Source organism: Phalacrocorax aristotelis, chromosome 7 (genome assembly GCF_949628215.1).
Source record: "Phalacrocorax aristotelis chromosome 7, bGulAri2.1, whole genome shotgun sequence".
NCBI classification, from domain to species: Eukaryota; Metazoa; Chordata; class Aves; order Suliformes; family Phalacrocoracidae; genus Phalacrocorax; species Phalacrocorax aristotelis.
Genome location: NC_134282.1, coordinates 32,421,409 through 32,443,591, shown reverse-complemented (window position 1 = coordinate 32,443,591; position 22,183 = coordinate 32,421,409). Strand labels below are relative to the sequence as shown.

General features: G+C 49.8%; 1 protein-coding gene across 4 annotated transcripts; it reads left to right on the top strand.

The window, feature by feature from the left end:
* Positions 1-616: 616 nt before the first annotated feature.
* PKM (pyruvate kinase M1/2) lies at positions 617-21,994 on the top strand. 4 transcript variants are annotated; one of them, XM_075099782.1, is made up of 11 exons: positions 617-791; positions 6,275-6,444; positions 6,830-6,921; positions 9,904-10,035; positions 10,238-10,424; positions 11,292-11,562; positions 12,193-12,343; positions 13,724-13,876; positions 18,051-18,217; positions 20,464-20,645; positions 21,215-21,994. In XM_075099782.1, the coding sequence occupies exons 2-11, from the start codon at positions 6,294-6,296 to the stop codon at positions 21,319-21,321; spliced, it is 1,593 nt and encodes a 530-aa protein (XP_074955883.1). In that variant the 5' UTR covers positions 617-791; positions 6,275-6,293; the 3' UTR covers positions 21,322-21,994. The 4 variants fall into 4 exon arrangements, with proteins under 4 accessions (XP_074955883.1, XP_074955881.1, XP_074955879.1 ...); XM_075099780.1 differs by lacking the exon at positions 18,051-18,217 and adding an exon at positions 17,382-17,548 and having other exon boundaries at positions 618-791; XM_075099778.1 differs by lacking the exon at positions 617-791 and adding an exon at positions 6,006-6,062.
* Positions 21,995-22,183: the final 189 nt, after the last annotated feature.

The following is a 22,183-nucleotide window of genomic DNA, read 5'->3' as shown; positions in this document are numbered from 1 at the left end:
CCCCAGCCCAAGGTCACCATGGATCCCCAGCACAGGGTTCCATTGGCTCTGGCACAAGGTGGCCATGTTGGGTCCCCACATAGCTGGCGCAGTGTCCTCATAGTCCCAGCATAGGGTCTCCAACATCCCCATTGTGGTGTCCCCACTGTCCCCATCACAGGGACCCCAGTGTCCCCAGCCCAGGGTCCCCAACATCTCCAGCCTGGTGTCCCCATGGTCTCAGCACAGTGTACCCATGGTCCCAGTGCAGAGCATCCATGTTGGGTCCCCCAATGTCCCCAGCATCTCCAGCCTAGGGTCCCCAGCATCCCTGGGGAGTCAGGACCCTCCAACACCACCCCAAAACGCCCAGCGCCGCTGCCCGACCCTTGGGACCCAGCAGCGCCCCGGAACGGTAGTGGTGGCAGTGATGGCGGTAGTGGTGGAGGAATGGGGGGGGCACGCGGCGCCTTTAAGAGCAGCGGGATGTGCCGCGGCGCCTTTAAGATTGGCGGGGCGGGGCGCGGTCCCTTTAGGGCGGTGACCGCCCTCCGTCTGCGTGCGTGGTCGCCTTATTGGTCGGCCGAGCGCGTGCTTTAGTGAAATCGCCTCTCTCCGCGCTTTGTGCGTCCGCCGGAGAAAGGAGTTCCGGCGTACAGCCTCCTCTCCTCTCAGGGGGCGGGCAGCGGAGGGATCCGGGGGGGCGAGGGGCGGTGCTTCGGCCCAGCGGGATCACCTCAGCAGGGCAGCGGGGCGGTGCCCAGAGGAGCGGCGGCTCACAGGGAGGAAGGGCGTGTGGCGAGGTCGGGCAGGTAACGGCGGCCTGAGGGACAGCGGGCGGCGTCTCCCCGCGCCGCCGCCATCATCATCACCTTCATCCCTGTTCCCGCCGCCCGGGCGAGGGTCTCCCTCAGGCGGCGGTTGGGGGGGGGTGCGGCGCGGCGCGCGCGTGGGGGGCTGTCGGAGACGAGCACGTGGTGGCGTCCCGCTCAGAGCGTCCCTTCCGCAGCCGCCCCGGGCGCCGCCGCCCTCCGTCCGGACAGGGAGTGGAGGGCCGGTCCTTGCGGCCGGGGTACCGGGGAGGCGGTGGGGGAGGCGTGTGCCCCTCGCTGTGACGCGGAAAACGGAGCGCGGGGCATGGAGTGCAATGTCTGGGCCGGTTTCCTGAGAGTTTTCTGGGAGGCTGAGTCAGACGGGGACGGAGCGAAGCGCTTTGCCGGCCTCTCCTCCGCTCCGCTACACTCGCTAAGAGCGGCGGCGATGCTCCCAAGGGCAGTAGCTTAAGTCAGCTCGCCAAACTCCCCCTAATCTGTAGCCTCTCTATTCCCCACCTCCTCGGAAGGGGGGGTGGACCTTCCGAATTAATCTTCTCCCGTAATTATGCCTGCCTAAACATGTCCGATCGATTTGGACAGTCTCCTGAACTGTGAAAACCTTTGGCACGTGTTTAAACCCCCTTTGCAGGGCTAGCTGGGCATGAATAGCGCTTTTGTGGGCGGACAATGGCAACCCCCCGACTGTCTTCTCAGATTAATACAAGAAGCCGGCAGCCTCTAAAAACCTGCTTTATTCCGATAAGGTCACTAGTTATCGGTGAGGCCCGGGTTAACAGAAATCAGTGTTTCACAGAGGTTTTTGTGATGTTAACGTCTTAACTTTCTGGCTACCGCCTGCTCCTGTAAAGGGCTGCTGCTAATAATGGCTTGCCTTGGCCTAAAGGTTGGATGACAAAGAAGTTTTTTTGTTTACCCAGGTATATCTAGGGAAATTCGAGGGCTTGTTGTGCAACCAGGAGAGTTTAATTAAAAAAGAAAAATTAGTTCTAAGCAAATACATTCCATTTATAAAGCAGAAGCCAGGCTAATTTAGAGGAGTTGAAGTCTGGTGGGGTAATGGGTTGTGCGGATGCCAACTCATTTCCAAACCGTGACCAGATTAAGGAAGGCCTTTTCTGCCAAAGCAGGATGCTCTCTGTGAGCCACGTGCTTCAAGCGGGGACTCTCGCCTGCGAAACCCGTTTGAGAAACTTTACTTTCGCTAGATAATAAGCTTGCAGAGACTGTGGTGCTGCCTGTGAGCCTGTTGGTGGAGCAGCCTCCATTTTTCTTGACTGCCTGCTTCTTTATCTGCCCAAGGTCGTAAATTTTACAAAAGCCTTAATTTATTAGTGGTAGCCTGAGGGATCCAATGCCATCTTTAACTCCCTTTCCGCACGCTGAGCTGATAAATTTAACTGAATCCAGACAAAATGTTTCCCAGTCTGGCCGGACCACGTGCTAGTCCCTTATCTCCGGCTCAGCCTCTGTTGTTCTCCCCCAGGGGAAGATGGTGCCGGGGCCTCTGCAGTGCACGGTGATGGATGGCACGTAGGGGATGGGGCTGCAGTACCTTGTCACTGGCGCCCGCGGCTGGGCGCACAGCAAATCTCCATCCTAGAGCTGGGGATGAAGCAGAGAGATCTAGACTTCCACCAAGGGGGTTATATTTACATTTAAAAACCCCAAATCCTCTTTCTTTTATAATGCAAAAAAGATTTTTACAGTTTCCTTGAGGGCAGATAGGTTGTTTCTGCTGGTGTGGGGCCAGGCTGAAAGGCTATTTGTTCTGTGTCAGGGCAACATGCTGCAAGGTTAAGCTGGTAGGTGTACCTGCATTACAAACACCCTCGAGATAAGTCTTTCTTGTCACCAAACATCTGATGCTTGCTTAGTTTTTTTTGCTCAACCTCCTGTATGCCTTTGCCCTCTAGGGAGGGCAGGCTTGGGTAAGTCGTACGTGGATCTGATGGCTAATCCATCTGCACGCAGGGAAACTGCTGATGTTGCCCAGCACCCTGTGGGCTGGTCTGACCTTCCCGGCCCCCATAGCTCGTTTTCTGAAAAGCCAGAGAGGTATCTCTGTTGTGGAGCTGCGGCTCGCTGCTGGGGAGAGTGTATGCCAGCTGGGAGCAGGTGGTGGCTTCTGGGTCCTGTCCAGCGTTGCAGAAAAGAGATGGCATTTTGGGGTGGCCATCTTGTGCTTATGTAACGGCACAAAGCCACCTCCTGCAGCAGCCACCTAGGGAAGAATGTGTTGCCCTTCCTCCCTCTGGGAGGGGATTTGACAGGCTGTATTGAAAGCCTGCTTTGCTGCAGAGCTGGATTTTTTTTGTTGTTGAGTGCCTTTAGCTTCTGGAGTGAGCAGAGCTGATGGTTTTTCTAGGATTTTTTTTTTTGGGGGGGGTGGAATCTGAAGGCCTGCCTTGTTTCATAACTCTGCCCTTATGAAATAAGTGCTAACTCAAACTATTTCTGCCTCTGGCAAGAGACACTGGGTGTGAGCAGCCTTGTTGTGCAGCATCAGTGAGGTTGTGTAAGTGAGGCTGACCAATAAGACCTGAATTGTCACCCATTGTGAGACTCCCTACAACTTTTACAGGCAAGGAAACATCTTTGTCCAGCATGGCAGTAGTAGTTAATGCCCGTCCTGCCTGGGGACAGTCCCTTTGGCCTCCCCACTGCAGTTTCCACTTCCCTTTTGGCCTGGGGTGGGGATTGCCGGGGTGGGGTGGGGGGGGTGGGGATGATTGCTGCTGTTTCTCCTTTCTCCATCCTGGAGGGGAGATCTGGAGGTACTGTAGATTTAGGGTTTCTCTCAGCCAACCACAGGATGAGCTGGCTGGAGTTAGTCACTGCATTACTGCAAAACTGGTCGTCCTGTCCTCAAATGGCGCTTTCTAGAATATTCAAGAATTGGGGAGATACCAAACATCTTTAGGACGCCCTGCCTGAAGCACAGGAAGCCCAAATAATAAACTTGGGATTTGAATCGTTGTTCCTTGAGGAAGGAATTCAAGATTTTTTTTAGTGCTGGAAACATTCAGCCTTTGTAGGGCATTGCTTACCCCCTTCCTCGCTCAGCCCAAACTGAGTGCTTTCTCTCTGTGGGTGTCCTTGAAGCCCTTGCTCCTCTGACTTTAAAAAAAGCAAGTCGAATAGTGGGAAATGCCAGACATTCCTGTTACATTTATCAGACTGGTCCTTCCAATAGAATTTAGTTGATGGTTTGTAAATACATGGTAACGGGAGACAGGAGGAAGTGAGGCTTATTGGTAGTGGGGCACGGTGCTGCGGGTGGATGGGTATTCGGGATACTTTTTGGCTGCTGTGTTTCTGCTCTCGCCCCTGGACTAGGTCTCAATGTCTCTTATTATTTTTTTCTGAGCTCACTAAACTGCTGGAAGAATCTTGTAAAGGGGGATTCTGGGTGGGAACTTAACTTTCCTTTCTCTTTATAAAAAGACTTTAGGGGGTTTAACATTATATTTGCAAATGACCTGAGTGGGTGGGGGATTTCCATTTGATAGGGAGAGCTCACCTATTTTTAAAAACTTCCAAGTCATGCTCTGGATGCAGTTTCTATCTCAGGATCCCGTTGTTTCGCATTCCTCTCATTCCCAGAAGCTGTGCGGACCCACTGGCCCATCGCTGCATGGAGGCGATTTCCCAGCAAAGGCTTATTTTTTTTGGCTTCTAGAGAAGTCAGAGCTGCTCCACAGGTGTCAGAGGATGCAGCAGCAAGTGTTAGAGGGCTAAAACACAATGTTTCTGGGCTGACCTGGGTTTTGCTATAATAATGGGACTTTGTCGGGCTTTTTATGTGGGCAGACCTTCTTGTACTGACTTGGGTGAATTAGCAGCTTTTGGCAGGGCTGAGGGAAAGGAGACTTTGCCAGGACAAATTATGGTTTTTTTGCTGGCCTGACTCCTTTATGCAGCATGGGAGTGAGGCAGTGGTGAGTCAGGGCTGCCTGTGAGAGGATCTGCACGATCTGCACGTACGTGGGGAAGGTCTGCAGAGCAGAAGTGGCTGAGGGGAGGAGCATCATGTGAACAAGAGCCTCTGCGGTACTGGGCAGGCACGTGGCAGGCTGGCAGGGAATCTCCCTGCCTGTTCCTTAGAGGCATGGCTTCGTTCTGGCGAGCCCTGCTAGCTTTGACAAAGCTTTCGGGTATATTAGTGCCCCTGTTTCAAAGCTGAATACACTGAGCTAGCTGGTGTGTGCAGCTAACACCATTTTGTGATTTATTGGGGGATTTTTTTGTCTGCTTGGGACAGGCAGAACAAAACCCCTGCTCTACCCCTGCTTTTAGCTGAGCAGCAGCCCATGTTTCTACGAGCTAAAGGCGTATCTTATAGGTGAAGGCAGCTTATGCTGAAAGAGCAGCCTGCTTTGAATATCCCCTGTGTGCCCAAGGGGTGAAGTTTGAAGTCAAAACTAGTGATCTGCCCATGCCAGTAGCCACTGCCTTACATAACTTACTGGAGGGTTTTTGAATGCCAGCAACCTAGCCTGAGCAGGTCGAAGAGGACAAATAGCTTTGAGCCCCCACTGCTACTTGGAAACAAAATTATTGCAGTGCGGCCTGAGGTGTGTAGTTAGAAATCCCTGGGGGCACCAGCACTGCTGGGAAATGACTGTCCCCCATCCCAGTGGACAGTTATGCCTCAGTTCAGGTTCCTCATGGGATTGTGGGCTGTTCCTGCAGTGATGGGGGTGCTTTAGTCCTGGCAGAGGTATGCAGCTGGACTTCAGAGGTTTTTTTATCCAAACTTTGGGGAAAAAACACCACTGGTTTCCAACCTTGTAGTGGTTTTCTGCTGCCCTGGGTGAGGGGGAAACGGGGGAGACCCACAGCGTATTCAGTTTGAAGAGGGACCTTGAGCATATTAAAGAAATCTTCAGACTTTTACATGTTCTCTGCCAAGGCGTTGGGTTTAATCAACTCATGACTACTTGCTTGTACAGGCTTAAAGGATGGGTTTTAAGCTTAGGCAGACTTTGCCATGATTAGGTGTTTCTCGGCAGAAGATTGCCCGTGTGAGAGTGTATCTCCAGGCACGCTAGCACTGTGCTGCCTGGGTCTGCAGTTGTGATGGGAACACAGTTGAGGCCTGTAGGAGAAAGGGCCTGAGGACTGGGAGGGAGGAGGCAGAATCTCTGCCTGTGCACTCAAGTGCTTGAATTTTGTTGCGTTGTGTAGCTCCAAGGGAAGACTGGCAATGAAGAGAAGCTATGAAGGGAACATCTGCATAGAAGGCAGGTGAGCTTTGAGTGGTGTACGTGGGGGATGACATGGAAACAGAAGTGTGTCTTGCCTGTATCTAAGACTCTCAAGTAGGAACATAAAGATAGTTTGACCCAGTAGCAGCTTTCTTGTTACCTCAGTATTCATCACATGGGTGTGTTGGTGTCTCTGCCTCATGAGCATGTCTGGGTGATTCCTAAACCTGGCACTGCCTTCTTCTCTTCTAGACCCAGGATTCCAGTGACAATGTCGAAGCACCATGATGCAGGGACCGCTTTCATCCAGACCCAGCAGCTGCACGCTGCCATGGCGGACACCTTCCTGGAACACATGTGCCGCTTGGACATCGACTCGGAGCCAACCATTGCAAGGAACACTGGCATCATCTGCACCATTGGTAGGCGATTCCTAGATAGGAGAGAATTGCAGCTGTTGACGCCTGTGTGGGTGAAACTTGTCAGGGAAATTGTGGGAAGGCTTCAGCTTTCATCCCTTGCCAGGCCTGAACGTTTATGTTGAAAGAACATGACTTTCCCATGTCTGCCTAACCCCCGTTATTGCTAGGAGTGAATCTGGTAGCCAAGGAAATCAGAACTGCTTAGGTTATGCTGCACTCCTCAAGGCAAGTTCAAACAGTCTTTTCTACTGTAGGGATGAGCTGCTTCAGCACTGAGCAAGTCTGTATCATTATACCTTCTCTCTTCTACATGAAACAGCCTGGCGTGTGTGGGTTACCTCATTATTTTTATAAAGTTAATATTCAAACTGTTTCTTCCTCCTAGGCCCAGCCTCCCGCTCAGTGGAGAAGCTGAAGGAAATGATTAAATCTGGAATGAATGTTGCCCGCCTCAACTTCTCTCACGGCACCCATGAGGTAAGGGTGGGATCTGAGCTGATACGGCTCTCACTGGGCCCTGTGTCTGCGTCTGCTGACCCTATCTCAAGGAGGAGGGAGATTCAGCTTAGTCTGGAGCAGCCTTGGTGTGAGAATGCAAAACTTCGCTCTGCTTTTGGGGAAAGTGTGCTGCTTGTACATACTGAGCCTGGGTAATTGCTGGTAACAGTGTGCTTTCTGAGCTGTTTTGAAAGTAGTTTGGGTTGGTTCCACACCCTTCTCTGTACCAGAGAGTCAGGTAACCAATACTTGACACTCGTGTGAACTGCTTGCTGTGAAATCCGACAGTTCTTCCTTGCATCCCACCATTTGCTGTACAAAGCTGCTGTTTCTCAGCTAATAGCAGAACCAGAGAACATCTGTCCCTGTTTTGCCAGAGTACACAACTATCGGTTGCTCATCTCGCTTCTTGTTTCATTGCTGGGGATTTTGCAAGCAGGCGATCAATGAATAACCTTGTCTCAAAAGAAAACTGTTAGTGATTTGAAGTAATTACTGCACCTAGTTGAAAGAATTGAACTCCTTGGCATGCTCGGTTAGCCAGCTGCTCTGTTTGTGTTCCTGGTATTCATGAGGTTAGCACCACAGTACTTGGGAGGTGGTGCAGCAATGAGCTTATAAGAGTAAGGTCAAAAGAAATCCACACTGTCATGGCAGACAAGCCCTCATTGATATAAATAGACGAGATCCTCAGCAGTACTGGAGTTGCCAAGGATACCGTTCCAGGTTGCCTAGAATGCCACCCTGAGTCTTCCCGCTGAGTTTTTTTACCCTGGCTGCCCTCCAGCTTTGAAAATGTCAGACAGTAGCCAGTAGCAGCTGTAGGTGGCTTTACTTACTGAACCATGAGCCTTGCGGTGCATAACATCTTGGCCTCTCACCCTCGTGGCCTTTAAAGGCCACAGGGCACTATCAGAATCAAAAGGTCTGATGCTTAACTGTGGGCAACTAACGGACCTTGACTAAACACCCTAGGGTAATGTCATTGCATAGGCTGCTGTTAGCAAAATCTGCCTGAAGAAAGGGCAGTGTGGAATAACTCTGCTCCTCTGTAGTCAAATCCTGCAGCTGCGTGGCTCTTGGGCCAGGTGGCTTGTCAGGGAGTTGGTGGCCAGGGTGAAACTGGGAGTTTTCACACTGTTGCTGCCCAGCAGAGCTGCTGCTGTGGATTGTGTACTTGTTAGCTGAGGTCAAGGACAGGAACTGTGGCTCTCTGTTCTGGGTGAGGTCTAATTGCATATTTCATACAGGTGAGGTTAAATTACAGCAGAGTCTGGGCTTGCTGTCATCTCCTGTTGAGTTTGACTGTTAGCTGTAGCCAGTCTTAAATTTGAGTCCCCTCCTAGTCCCTCCAAAACACTCCGGTTTTCAATGAAGCCCCAAAGAGTGTTCAGCTGCTGTGAGTGCTTCAGTTCTTGTGTCCACCTTAAAGCACTCAACAGGGCATCAACTTTAACAGAGGTGCTCCAGCACCTGGCTCCAACCCTTTTATATAGAAAAAAAGTCTTTTACTTCCAGCTCTGCCCACATTCTTGTTCTGCGTATGTAACTCTTCAGGAAGTCAGACTCCCTAGGAGACAGTTAGTCATCAGTATCAAATTAAAAAGGAAAAATCCCAGTTAACAGGGACCACATAAATGTAATAGCACTGTTCAGGGAAGTTTTCTCTGCTGCATCTGTTTAGGCTGCAGTGCATGGAAGGGTCAGGGCCTTCTCAGTCTCAGCATGCACACTCAACCAGTAAACTGAATAACTTTTCCTGCTCTAAAGAGTTTGCAGTTGCTATATATCTCTGGCCGAGGGCATGCACGTGAACTTTAGCACAGCCTTTTCTGGCCGCACCTTCCTAATGCTGGATAATTGTCCCTGTGACACTTAAGTCAGTGTGTGGGGCTTGTGTAGAGATAGATGGGTGGTGCAGGGGGAGCCGGGTGTTCCCAAGTGAGTCAGGTCAAACACGCTGCCCATCTGCAGCACAGAGAGGGGAAAGGGTATTTCTTATCTGCAGAAGTCTGTCAAGTGTTACACAACTTGCAGTCGAGGTTATCTCTTAAATGTTGTTTAAGCAAGAAAAGTAAACTGATCTGCTGGTCATCTGAAGCTCATTGAGGTCATTGGGATGGGAGTTTCCCCACAGAACTGTCTGTCCTGAAACTGGCAGTGTTAGTGAAGTGCTCTTGGATGTGTGGAAGTTTGGAAGCCAGGTGCCTGATGCTGGAGTCTTGAACTTCTGGCTGTGATTGCTTTGGCTCTTGAAATAAAATGTAAATGCTTAAGTGGATAATGTCCTCTTAGCAAATCCTTTCTCTTCAGGGGGAGTTTAAGCCAAAGAGTTATAAAAAACCTTGTCCATCTGCTCACCTGTGGGACTGATAAGAGGGGTCAGGCTGGAAGCATGTGGGGGGGTTGGCAGTACAGATAATGGCATCCTCCCTTCTGTGCTCCAAAGGGAGGAGAACAACCATGTGTGGCAGTTGCTTAGCTGGGATATTCTCCTGGCATTAAGTAGTCTTTCCATGCACATAATGGTTCAGCTGCCAGTGCTCTGCCATGTGGAATAGGCAGGTATTCACCAAAGCTTTTGGAAACATTGCTCCCAAAGGCCTGTTGGTTGGTGGGCCGTCTTCAAAAGGCAAGTGTATGTCCTGATGCAAAACCACATCACCTGAGTGCCTGGGCTGTCTCCTTGAGTTGTCCTTCTGGGATTAGAACTAGGAGCACCAAAGGCCTGGCCAGGTAACTGCCGGACTCCACTTCCACAGGGGAAGGTCTCTGTATCCTCACACTTTGCTTTTCTGGAAGCTCAGTCCAAATTAAATTCTCAAGTTAGAACTGAAATTGAGCACGATGTGAGAGCAGAGCTGTCAGTTTGGGGAGCGTTTGGGGTGCGTAGTGGTCTTTCTCATAATCAGTGGAGTAGAAGCGGCCTGAACATTTCCATCTCTTTTTTTTCCTTGCCAGTATCATGAGGGCACAATCAAGAATGTGCGAGAAGCTACAGAGAGCTTTGCCTCTGATCCCATCACCTACAGGCCTGTGGCTATTGCACTGGATACCAAGGGACCTGAAATCCGAACTGGACTCATTAAGGGAGTAAGTTACTCTTGTTTTTTCTCCCACTTTCCAGTGCATGAGACTAGATACTGTGTTACGCCTGTGGCCTTTTCCAAACAAAAAGTCTCTAGGAAATGAGGTAATGAACAACTACCAAAAATTTTGACAAACTGCTGCAGGCTGCGAGATGGTGTGTGCTGGTTTTTACCAGTTTTGCTGAAATACCTGTTCTGACATGCAGAGTGGCACAGCAGAGGTGGAACTGAAGAAGGGCGCATCACTCAAAGTGACCCTGGATGATGCCTTCATGGAGAGCTGCGATGAGAACGTGCTGTGGCTGGACTACAAGAATCTCACCAAGGTTGTAGAAGTTGGCAGCAAAATCTATGTGGATGATGGTCTGATTTCCTTGCTGGTTAAAGAGAAAGGTGTGTAACAACCCTTTGAGCTATGCCTCCTTGTTTTTTCCTGAGAACATGTTTGTGCTTTCCCTTCAGTAACTGTTTTTGAGCTTGCAGTTGTGTGTTAAAGAAAGCACACAACTTTAATTCTTAATGCTGTAGTAAGACTTTGAGCAAAACTTTCTCTACATCAATTAGCAAGTTTTCCAAAAACTTACTTCAGTTGGGTTTTGCTATATTGTAATCTACAACATCTCAGAGCTGAATGTGTGGTAGGGACATACCGGTGCTCATGATCGAAGCCTGTTTAGCTAATTCGTGCTTTAGCCAGGCTAATTTATGCTTTTAATGCAGGATTTAACTGGTTTTACAGCATAAACCCTGAGTTTTGTGGTTAGAGGCATAACTAGCTTCAACTGGTAATGTGGGGGCAAGGTTAGTTCCACAATAATAACTTTATAGTGCTGCTTCTTTAGGGACGAGACTGTAGAGCTAGTGCTGTAGCTGCAAGGTATTGCCTCTAGTTCCAGAGTGCATAGGGAGATGGAGCTGAGGCTTTTGGGGTGCTCAGTTTGATATTCCGGGGCTCCTGCGTGCAGAAAAGCAACCTGGTGGATTTTTTGTGGGAGGCAGTCCCAACCTCCTGCACAGAACAAATGGCGTCTTCTCCAAGAACAGCATAGAAGTGGTTTTAAACCCCTCTGTTTTGTTTCCATGGGTACATTGCAAGCTTATGTGTTACATAAATCCACTGAAGAGAACAGTGATCTACTCTTCTCACGTACAGCTGCTGTTGGCCCTGCTGCTCTTGGGCAGGGAGGTGCTGTGGGAGTTGGCAGTGGGGAGCTTTCTGATAAACACTGGTTTACCGGTGTGGGAACACATCCGTTTCAGGCAAGGACTATGTCATGACGGAGGTCGAGAATGGCGGCATGCTTGGCAGCAAGAAGGGAGTGAACCTGCCCGGCGCTGCAGTTGACCTGCCTGCGGTCTCTGAAAAGGACATTCAGGACCTAAAATTTGGCGTGGAGCAGAACGTAGATATGGTATTTGCTTCCTTCATCCGCAAAGCTGCTGATGTCCATGCTGTCAGGAAGGTGCTAGGGGAGAAGGGAAAGAACATCAAGATCATCAGCAAGATTGAGAACCACGAGGGTGTGCGCAGGTGAGCTTTGTGCATGTGACACTTCATTCAGATTTGTTATCCTGTATCAAAGGAAGAACACAGCCCCTTTGTGCTTCCCAGCAGCAGCAAACTTACTAGTCCAAGTACCAGGGTGGTAGTGCAAGCTGTCAGTTAATGCCATGTGCATGAGACTTGACGTAGCTGTGGTATGAACAGTGGGTGTGTAACTATCATGCGCCCTGACCTTGTGGGGACAGTGTCACAGTCTCCCACCATCCCTGAAAAGTCTGTGTCGCTTTCTGTAGCAAGTGTGAGTTCAAAGTTGGGCAAACTTGCTGTTCTAGGTGTGGACGGCAAGCTAATGCAAGGGAATCACCATGTCTGTGACAAACTATTAGACTAAAATACCTCAGATCAACTTGATCTGTCTTGGTATAGCTTTAGAAAGCTTAGTACAGCACCGTATATGTGCTACGGCTTGGTCTTGTTTTTGTTCCTCGTACCTTGCCATTACAGGATACAAAACTGGCGCACGGAAAGCCATGTGCCGACAGCGTAGCTGCATATCATGCTCCAGATTGATGATCCTTTTCAGAACGGGAGGACAGAACAGAAGAGAAGGTGCTTTGCAGAACAAATGGGGTAACAAACCTCTTCTCTTGCTGTCAGGTTTGATGAGATCCTGGAGGCCAGCGACGGCATTATGGTGGCCCGCGGTGACCTTGGAATTGAGATCCCCGCTGAAAAAGTCTTCCTTGCCCAGAAGATGATGATTGGGCGCTGCAATAGGGTTGGCAAACCCGTCATCTGTGCCACTCAGGTACTTGAAATGCAATGCTAGTTCATAACTGCTGGAGTCTGGCCGGGTGCGAACATCAGCAGCTGTCACTGCTTGATGGCATTTGCTAGCGAGTGAGATCCCTCATCTTGAGGCACTTCCTTAAAGATGTGTTTGGGATCTTCTCCAGTAAGGTTACAGGACCTCTTCTGTGGCTGCTGAAGGTTTTTCCCCTCAAAACTTCATGCAGTTTGAGCCTTTTGGGCTGACTAAACTAATTCTGGGATAAAAGGCTTATGCTTTGCCTTGGATCTTCTGGCAGCACATCTGTGCCTAACAGAAGACTTCTAAGATTCCCAGATATCTCACAAGATACTGCAGCATCAGAAGAAACCGAGTAAAAGATCCTTCTCCTTATTCTGGGAGCTGCTAGTGAGGGAGAGAGAGCTGATGCTCAGCCTCACTGGTTCCCGTAGGGATCATGTCAGTCCTCAGGCACTGGGAGGACTTGTTTCCTGGCTGTTCTTGCTCTGCGCACAGGCTGTGGAAGTGAAAACTGTCTCTAGATGGTAGTTGTCAGACAAGGTTCTGGATTTACAGTGCCCTATGCTCCTTCCTCTTCCTGTATTACTACTAAAATGCAACTGAAAGGCTGCCTCAGGTGGTGTTTCATGAGGAAATGAGTGATGTTTGCCCAGTGGTGAGCTGCAGCAGGAAGAAGGCTGTTCATCTGAGGAAGACAGGAGAGCTAGCCAGGCTTTGGTGTGTGGAGTTATACTAGCTTCCGAGAGAAGGGAGTAGGAAGAGCTAACTTCATGGAAAGCTATCCTGTTTCCCACACTCTTTGGAGTGGGTGCTTAGGAGGCTGGTGGTGTTAGCTGTTGGGAGTTTACTAGCCTGTACATATTGTATAAAGAATTTGAAACATTGTGGTGGATGAAGATCATGTTAGTTGGTGTAGACCTTGCTGTTTACCTATTTTGAGATGAAAAACCAAGCCCCTAGATGCTAATTTGGGAATATGTGGCTGGATTTGAGCTTTCCGTGAAGATGTCTGATGCAATACTCTGCCCTAAAGAGCTCTGGTTTCCTTGGACCAAACCCTGTGCTGGAAAGTTAAATTGGAAAGTCAGAATCCTGTCTGTGGGGGTTTGTGGGTTAAATCTCCCTGAAAAAAGGAGTAAATGTAGAACAGGTACAAAATGAAAAGGGTTGTTTTTCTTGCTGGTAGCTGCTTTAATCCAAAGCTGGCTGGGACCAGGCCCCTCTCTGTCCTGTACCCATTGGAGAACACCTCTCCCAGAGTCCTTAGGTGTCACCCTGTCTTCTGCCCTATGTATAAAGTATATTGAAGCACACTAGCGAAAAAGCAGCTGGTTCCTTCTGCGGTGTCTTGATTTCTTTGGATTTGTTCTCTTCCAGATGCTGGAAAGCATGATCAAGAAACCTCGCCCAACCCGTGCTGAGGGCAGTGACGTTGCTAATGCTGTCCTGGATGGAGCGGACTGCATCATGCTCTCCGGAGAGACTGCCAAGGGAGACTACCCACTCGAGGCTGTGCGCATGCAGCACGCTGTGAGTACTGCCTTTGCTCTGGTGGGGCCTATCCTGCAGGTAAAAGTAGCGGTACTCTCTTGCCCTGCATCTTCCATCTGAGCCAGGCACCTGAAGACCTAAACATGTCTGTTGCAAGTTGGCAGCACCTAGCAGTCCAAAGTAGTGACTTCTTTGTTTGCGCTCCCACTGTGGTGTTTCTTTACCTAGCATGGCCCCGAGGGCCTGAAACCTTACTTTATGTGCCCTGAACTATTGTGGGAAAAACTGAGAACTGCTCTGCAGTGCTCTGAAATCTAAAACTTCAGATTTCTCGTACTGATTTTTTTGTTCAGGCCAGGGTAAAGGCGTCTTTGCTGTTACCTTGGCAGGAGTTTCTCCAAATGCCCTATTCATTTGGCATATTAAATGCCTTAAACTTCTGCAAGGTCAAGGAGCTGCTTAAGCAGTTTATCTCTAGATAATGAAAGATATTGGCTGACTCCTGGTGGGGGGTGAGGCTTGTGGGTCTGATTTACAGTGCTGTTGCATTCAGCACCTGGTGCGCTTGGTGTTGGGGGTGTTTGTTGCACAAGTACTGACAGCACCATGTTTTTACATGCTTGAACTGCCAGAAACCTCTGCTCTGCTTCGAGTTCACCCAGCTCACATTTCAGCTGATAAAAAGCCTGATGTCGAGTATCTACAAGTGTTGCTTCTCCCCAGTTACCAGTGCTGTGAATCACAGCAGTGATAACTCTGACCAGTTCATAACTCTCATCAGTTTTATTTGCAACTCAGGTTATATAGATTAATCAACTCAGCTAGTGTTTGTTTGCAGTGCATTATGTAAATATCTCTTACCTTGATTTGGACAACATGGAGTGGTGTTTTTTGCATGTGGCAAATGCAAAATATGACTTGATGATTACTAGGCAGTGACTGAACACTAATGGTGCACCTTAAATGTGTTTTCCTCAGTTTTCACCCCCTAAATGACGAGGGTTGACTTTCTACCAAGAGTTGGAAACCTGCTGCAGCAAACCTTATACCTGGGTTTCCATTCTGGCACTAATTCTGAGACTCAGGCAGGCTGTATGTACCTGTAGCCTGAGCTCAGGTTCTGTTGCATGTGCTTCCCTCTTCCTGGAGACCTGGGAATAGTGGTGTTCACTCTGCCAGGGTCCTGTGGAAATACTGAAGGTTTTAACCCTCTGTGCAGGGGAGCAAACACAGAATCACTTCATTTAATGTAGCATGGCACAGGCAGCAAGGCGCCAACTCTGACGGTAGGAGCACATTCCCCTATAGTCAGGACCTTTCATCTGAGCTAATTCACTTGGTGCCAGTTGAGAAAAGCCCTGCCCAGCAGTAGTGCCCTGAAAAACCATGGTCTGGACATCTGCAGCATTGCTGGAACAGATGAGTACTTCCATCTGAAGTGGGCAAGTGGTCATAGCACCTTACCTCTGGTAAAGAGTGGCTCCTATATACATTCCCTGGCCTGAAATTGGTATCAGTTTGCTTTTATGTATTTGTTTATCCAGTGCTGCTACAAGAGTATTGCAAGTAAAGCTCCTTCTGTAGTGAGCTGCAGATAGCAAGCATGGGCTGCAATGCTGAGAAAGATCAGGGTCTGTGCTATGTAGTGTCCTTGCACCTCTCTAGAAGGCTTCACCTGCCTGTCCCTGACCTGTCTCAGCAGCTTTGCTGGGACTCTGCAGTGGTTTCACTTAGTGATCCCTTTCCAGTTAGCCTCTTGGAAATGAGATTGCTCTTTAGTAGCTGGCATCTCTGTGACAAAAACACCATGTGCCTCAAGTTTAGTAGCAAGCTTCCAAATATTGGGCAGGCTGTCTCCTGCTTGTGGGAGTGGGCTTGCTTCCCATTCCAGTCCATGATCTGCAGTTGCCTTCAAATGCCACCCTGGCCATGTTGTCTAACAGGACTGAGGTTTAAATAGCTGCTCTGTTTTCCTTTCTCCCACCTAAAAACCCTCTAGCCATTACTGTATGTGTAAAGCTAGCTGTGACATGGAGTTAAGAATTGCTGGGCCTTTCTGCAGCCACTGTCAAAGCAGATGTGTGTATACACATATTCTTTTACAACTGGAAAATGCAGATTTCCCTCTAAACTCAGGTTTGCTCTGTATGTTAAGCAGAGCTGCCTGCTTTTGGACCAGGAGCTGAAGATAAACTGTCTGGCCACCAGCTCTTGCGTTTGATACCATACTTCCGTTTTATCTAATGGCAAGGGTAAAGCCAGCAATAACAAAACTGACTGCTTTAAGACTAGAGTTGGCACCAGACTGCTGTTCCTGCCTGTCACATGTGTCCTGTTATTTTTAGACATAAGATACTTAACTACTTTGGCTTAAACTGGTATCTGTGGAAGACTAATAATTCCTAGCTTCACAGTCATTAACACTAGAGTAGCAAAATTCTTATTTGGAAGGGGTCTAACTACAAAGCTCTCACTATAATGGCACTTCAGTCTCTGCTTAAACATCAACTTGTCATGCTTTGTGTAGCAGCTGCTCACTTTCTAGAGTAACTGGATGAAGTTGTCTTTGAAAAGATGGTCAGTGTTTGCATGCTTTTTCTAGTCTATGCAAGTCTTCGTTACCAGGTTGTCAGGGGCAAAGGTAGCCTTCTGAGATGAGAATTGTCTTTAAATGCGAGTGATTCTCAGCATACCAGGAGGAAGAGATTACTAAACTTGTTGCAAATGCTTATCCTGAACAGAAAGTCCTTAGTTGTGCCTTTGTACCTCTCACCTGTTCAAGTCTGGCACTGTACAAACACCCCAACATACCTGTTGTGACAACCTGTAATGAAGACTTGTTCCTATTTATTTCTCTATTACCGAAAGGGAAGTTGGTATAGCACTTGGAGGTGAAGCTTTACTGGCTCTCAAGTTAAACTAAATATTTATTGACTCTCAAACTAATTCTTTATTGGCTCTCAAGTTAAACTAAATCTAATGAAGCTGAGATGGTCTCACCACTTCAGGGATGTTGGAAGTGCATTGCTTGCATGTTGGATAAATGAAGACTGTTCCAGCAGTGCTGTGTGATGTTGGGAGAGTATGAAGGTGGGAGGTGGAGCTACAGAGACTTCTTCCTGAGGAATTACAGGCAGGACCATCAGCAGGATGGTAGACGGCATAAGAGTCTCTCAAATAATGAGCAACTGCAACAAAGTGCAATCTGACTCTGAGCTGGCTTGCTCTGGTCCTTGAAAAGCAGTCTGCATTTCAAGCTCTGAAAGGATCCAAAATAGAGCAAGAACGCCACCTTTGAAGTGCCTATCCAGTGACAAGGGCCTGGCAGTTAAGCAGTGTGGTGGACCAGCTGGCGTGGCGGTGGTGTGGTAGGTTGGGTTGCATTCAGCAAACTCACAACCTGAGAGCCAAAGAGTTTCACTTTTAATATCCTCTTGCATGCATTACTATGACAATTAAGCAAATTAATGTGATCTCATGTTACTCTGGTATATCTTTCCTTCTTTTCTTTCCTCTTTTCCTTCCCTTTTACTCGGGCCTGCAGATTGCTCGTGAGGCTGAGGCCGCTATGTTTCATCGTCAGCTGTTCGAAGAAATTTTCCGCCTCAATGTTAACAACAGGGACCCTGCCGATGCCATGGCAGTAGGCGCAGTGGAGGCCTCTTTTAAGTGCTTAGCTCCAGCCCTGATAGTTCTGACCGAGTCCGGCAGGTAGGGCTCAGAGAGGGGGCTTGGTGCCAGTTGTTTCCATGAGTAAAAACACGCTCCATTCTAACACTGCAAATATTTAGCAAGCAGCTTGCTGCTATGGTATCAGCCTTGCATAACTGCTGAGTCTGAGTTGAGTTCATCTCTATGACAGGGATGGACTCCAGGTAGGCAGGAGCAGAGCGAGAGTGCCTGGCAGTTGGCATGAATGTCACCTGAGTGTGGGCTTGGCAGGGTGAGGTGACTCGGTGCCCCCAATATTGGAAAAGAAACCTTGAGAATTCAAGTGGTTCCTCCATAAGGCCGTGCTGATTGGGTGGCTGAGTGTTGCAGCAGTCACCCTAAAATGTTGAATTAAATCTGGGCTTGCTAATTGGTAACTCCTTATGTCAAAAGCTGATGGTATTTGGGTGACACCTTGCTGATCGAGCACCTTGCCTTACCCTGTGCTGCCCCGAGCGACTGATGTGAGTGTTGTCTTCCCGAACGCATGTTGCTCTTATAGATTGCCCGCGAGGCCGAAGCCGCCATCTTTCACAGGCAGTTGTTTGAGGAACTGCGTCGTCTGACCTCCCTGAACTGTGATCCCACGGAGGCTGCCGCTGTTGGCGCTGTGGAAGCGTCCTTCAAATGCTGCAGTGGGGCCATTATTGTCCTCACCAAGTCTGGAAGGTAGGAGGTGACAGGTTCCCTCAGGTCAAGCCCACTTCATGACAGGGTGGGGGAAGGAGGCTCGCAAAAAGATGACACTGAAAAACTAGAGCTGTAACAGTGAAGGCTGGGTTTTGGCTGCTACTGAGAGCCCAGGCTGCCTGCCTGCAGTGCGGGTTCCTCAGGAGATGGGCAGACATCTCAAACATCTGCACTTACGTAATCTCCAAGTTCCTGAGCCTGCCTCTGCCAGCGTGGCATCAGCACTGAGCCCTGCCTCCCCTTGCTGTCGGGAATGGCACCTCTGCCAGCAGTGCTGGCTGGAAGAGTCAAGGGAAACGAAGTGTTGCAGCTTCGGTTCAAACTTCTTGGTAAGAAACCCTCAATTTAACAGTAAGACAGAAGTTCAGTGGATGCAGAATCTGGTGGTTTGTTTCTTATTTTTAAGTTGAGGCCTTGGCCTTTCATAGTGGCATCAAAACTATGGGTCCCTGCTGAGCCTTTCAGGCATCAGCCCTGCTTGCCTAAGCCCAAGGGTCAAAGAGGGACTGCTTAGCCTAGAATTGTTAGGCAGGGAAACCGCAAGCGTTGGAAATGTCCTCTTACAGGCTTCCTTATGCCCACCTGCAAGTAATCTCACTGAACAGGCAGGCATCTGACAGGCACCCAGCAGCCAAGAGCTGCCTTTGTTCCCAGGTGAGCTCAGTGCTGTGGCTGCAGGTGAGAGACAGCAATGGAGGTGCGCTGCAACTATTTAGTTTGGGAGTTCTATCCAGTGATGGTGACAACCACTGCGTAGATACTCGCTCCTCCAGTTGTGGAGAGGAAGCTGCAGCCTTGCTGATCAGCTTTTCCGACTAGAGGAATTAGGCTGCCTGCCCTCAAAGCATGTCCAACCCTAAGTCTCAGACTGCTTTCTGGAAGAGAATCTGAATTTCTTGCACTGGATTTGGACCAAAGAAACAGTGCGGCATCAGAGATGTGATTATATGTGCTGGGCATGGTATACCTGAAGAACTGGACCATCTGTGAATCCTTCACCCAAATTTACAGCTTAAAATGATTTGAAGCAGCTGTTTTCTGCAGAGCGGAGGAGTGACTAGAAGCATGGAGTTTCTGGATACCCTTGTGCTTCTAATGTTTCTTTGTAAAAGGTTCCAGTCTTACACTTGACCTTTTTAAAGGGATTTGAACTCTGATATTTGAATATTTTTAGCTGTGGATTCAGTTACAGCCTTTGAGTACCTGGGTCTCCTAGAGCTACTGGGACACTTACGGGACAGTGTGGGAAGGATTGTCTGAGAGCTGGCACATGTGTTGGTTGCTTCAAGCTGACTGCGACTGCCTACTTTAAGCAGCAATTTTCTGAGTAGTGCTGAGCTTGGCTCCACTAAACAAGGCTGCAAAAGCTAGTGGAGATAGTGGTGTGCTGATGGAGCTGTAAATATCAAGGCCTTGCAGTTTTAATCTCTTGTTTATTTGCGAATGCACTCTGTAGGCAGTGCCCAGGGAAGGGGAAGCTGTATTCTCCGCCCAGTGTGTGCTGCTTACGCTGTTAAGGCATTCTGAGGATTCGGTGCCTGACTTCCTGTATAAATGTTGGCCTCAGTTGCATTTGCTTCCTTTTGGGTGCAAGAGCAGAGCTCTGCAGGGAGGAACTGGCCTGTTTGCTGGCTTCAGCAGGTGAACGTGGCTGGGAGGCAAATGGCTTCCTCCTTGGCAGGCTTCGTGTAGCGCTGCTGGCATGGGCTTTTTCTAGCCCACAAACTGGGAGCTCCTCAAAACAGAGGGAACTTGCAAAGACCCTCACTGAGATGCCAAGGACTGCTTGCAGGGGCCAGAATAAATGGCGCCTTGCCATGTTAACATAGCAACAGAGACAAATACAGGCTTGTTTTCCGGACTGAAACACGCAGATGGCATTTCCTAAACTCGGAGGCGAGGTGATTTTCACCACAAGATTGGAGTAGAGATCGTCACCATGGGATGGGACGGCCTCTGCCATTGGTCCGCCCAGTTGCCTAACTGGGAATTCAGCAGAGCATCAAGCTTGTTGGTGAGCTTGGCTCTTGCCAGCATCTCCTGTGGTCATCTTCACAAAGCCCCTGGAGGGACATAGGAGCCCTCCATGGTGACAGGCAAACCTTGCAGCCGCTTGTTCTGCAAGTGGAGGTGCCCCTTTGCCTGTACACAAGCTGCCTTAAGCTTGCTCTGGGGCGGCTGTGCCTGTAAGGTGGTGCTTCACCTCATGTCTGGCTTCCTTCTAGGTCAGCACACCTGGTGTCCCGGTACCGCCCGCGGGCTCCCATCATCGCTGTGACCCGTAATGACCAGACAGCACGCCAGGCCCACCTCTACCGGGGTGTCTTCCCTGTCCTGTGCAAAGAACCGGCCCATGATGCGTGGGCAGAGGATGTGGACCTCCGTGTCAACCTGGGCATGAATGTTGGTGAGTGGTGCTGCTCTAGCCTCACCTGGGGAATCGTCTGGTGCGATGTGGTGGTTCTGAGCACCTCAGTGGTGCTTTTGGGGTTACCCATGGGGACTGGTGACAAAGAGAGGAACTGGCTGCCTGTGTGGTAATGGTGTCCGATTGGGAAAGGGGGGATGGTAGTTGCACAAGCTCAACTGCATCTGACTGGGAAATGGAACAGCTGCCTTAAAATAGGTTGCAGTAGAAAACCAGGTTGGTTTTAACATGGCAAGTGCTTATCACTCCTGAGAGATGAGAAGCCCAGAGCGGGTTAATCCTTTCTCCGGCCCCTCTCCAAATCCCTTGCTGTTGAATTTCAAGCTCTGCCTCACAGAGTAACCCAAAGCAGAGGCGAAGGGCCCAAGATGGGTGGGGCAGTGGGAGGATGGGGTCCTGATACCAACCCTGAGCCACAGCTACTGTAGGACAGGCTGCCTCTGCCACCCTGCTGGCATGGGGCATGTGTGACAAGTGATGTTTCCCCACTGTGGCAAGCCAACACTGCCAGGACCTGAGATCCAACACCTCCTTTTCTTCTCTCCTAGGCAAAGCACGTGGGTTCTTCAAGAGCGGTGACCTGGTCATTGTCCTGACGGGCTGGCGCCCTGGCTCAGGCTACACCAACACCATGCGTGTGGTGCCAGTTCCCTGAACGACTGACTCAACCAGCAGCCACCTTCCTTCCCCCTTCCCTTCCCCTCTCCCCTTGCCTTAGACCAGCCATCGCTTGCGATGTTCTCCTTGGCCCTAGAGTGGATGTAGGTTGCTAAACACCACCCAGTGCAGCAGGGGCAAGAGACCTTACATCACTAAAAATATTTACTTGAAGTGTTTAGTTTTTTTAAAAACCTTTCCCCGTAGTGAAGTCCTGCCCTGATGTATGTCAGGAGTCAGTGTAGGAGGCTCCCGCATGCTGCTGGGACTCCTCTTAGATGGTCCTCAGGGTGTGAAATGTCCCTTTCCCTGTCTCTGTTTTGGGGGAACAGGGAGAGGTGATGGGTTGTCAACGGTTCCGCTGCATCCCTCCTTGCTGGAGGTGAGCTGCTCCTCACCCCCCTCCCATGCAGCCAGAAACCTCCCCCCAGACCAAATCCAAGGTGATTCCAGCCCCCTCTTGAGCTGGTTTATTTTCAGGGGTGGGGGTGGGAGAAGGGTGTTGGCTCCCTGCACGCTCCATCTCTGTGCGAAGAGCTTCCTGTGCAGCATTGTTGTTGTCTTGTGTCTTGGTTGTGTTTTCCCTGTCTCCTCACCCTCACCCAGCACTCCGACGGGCTCCTGGGGTGGTAGAGCACAACTGTCCATCAATAAAGAGAAGCTGAAGCACCTGCCAGCCTGCCCTGCTTCTTAGGCCCGGCGGGGGCGGGGGCGGGGCCGCGTTTAAGAGGCGCGGGCCTTTTAAGAGGCATGTCCCCGCTAGGCGCCGCCTGCTCCGACCAGTGGGCGGGACGCGGCGGTAGGAGCGGGGGGGGGGGGGAGATGAGGACGGCGGCCGGGAAGATGTCAGCGACCAATGG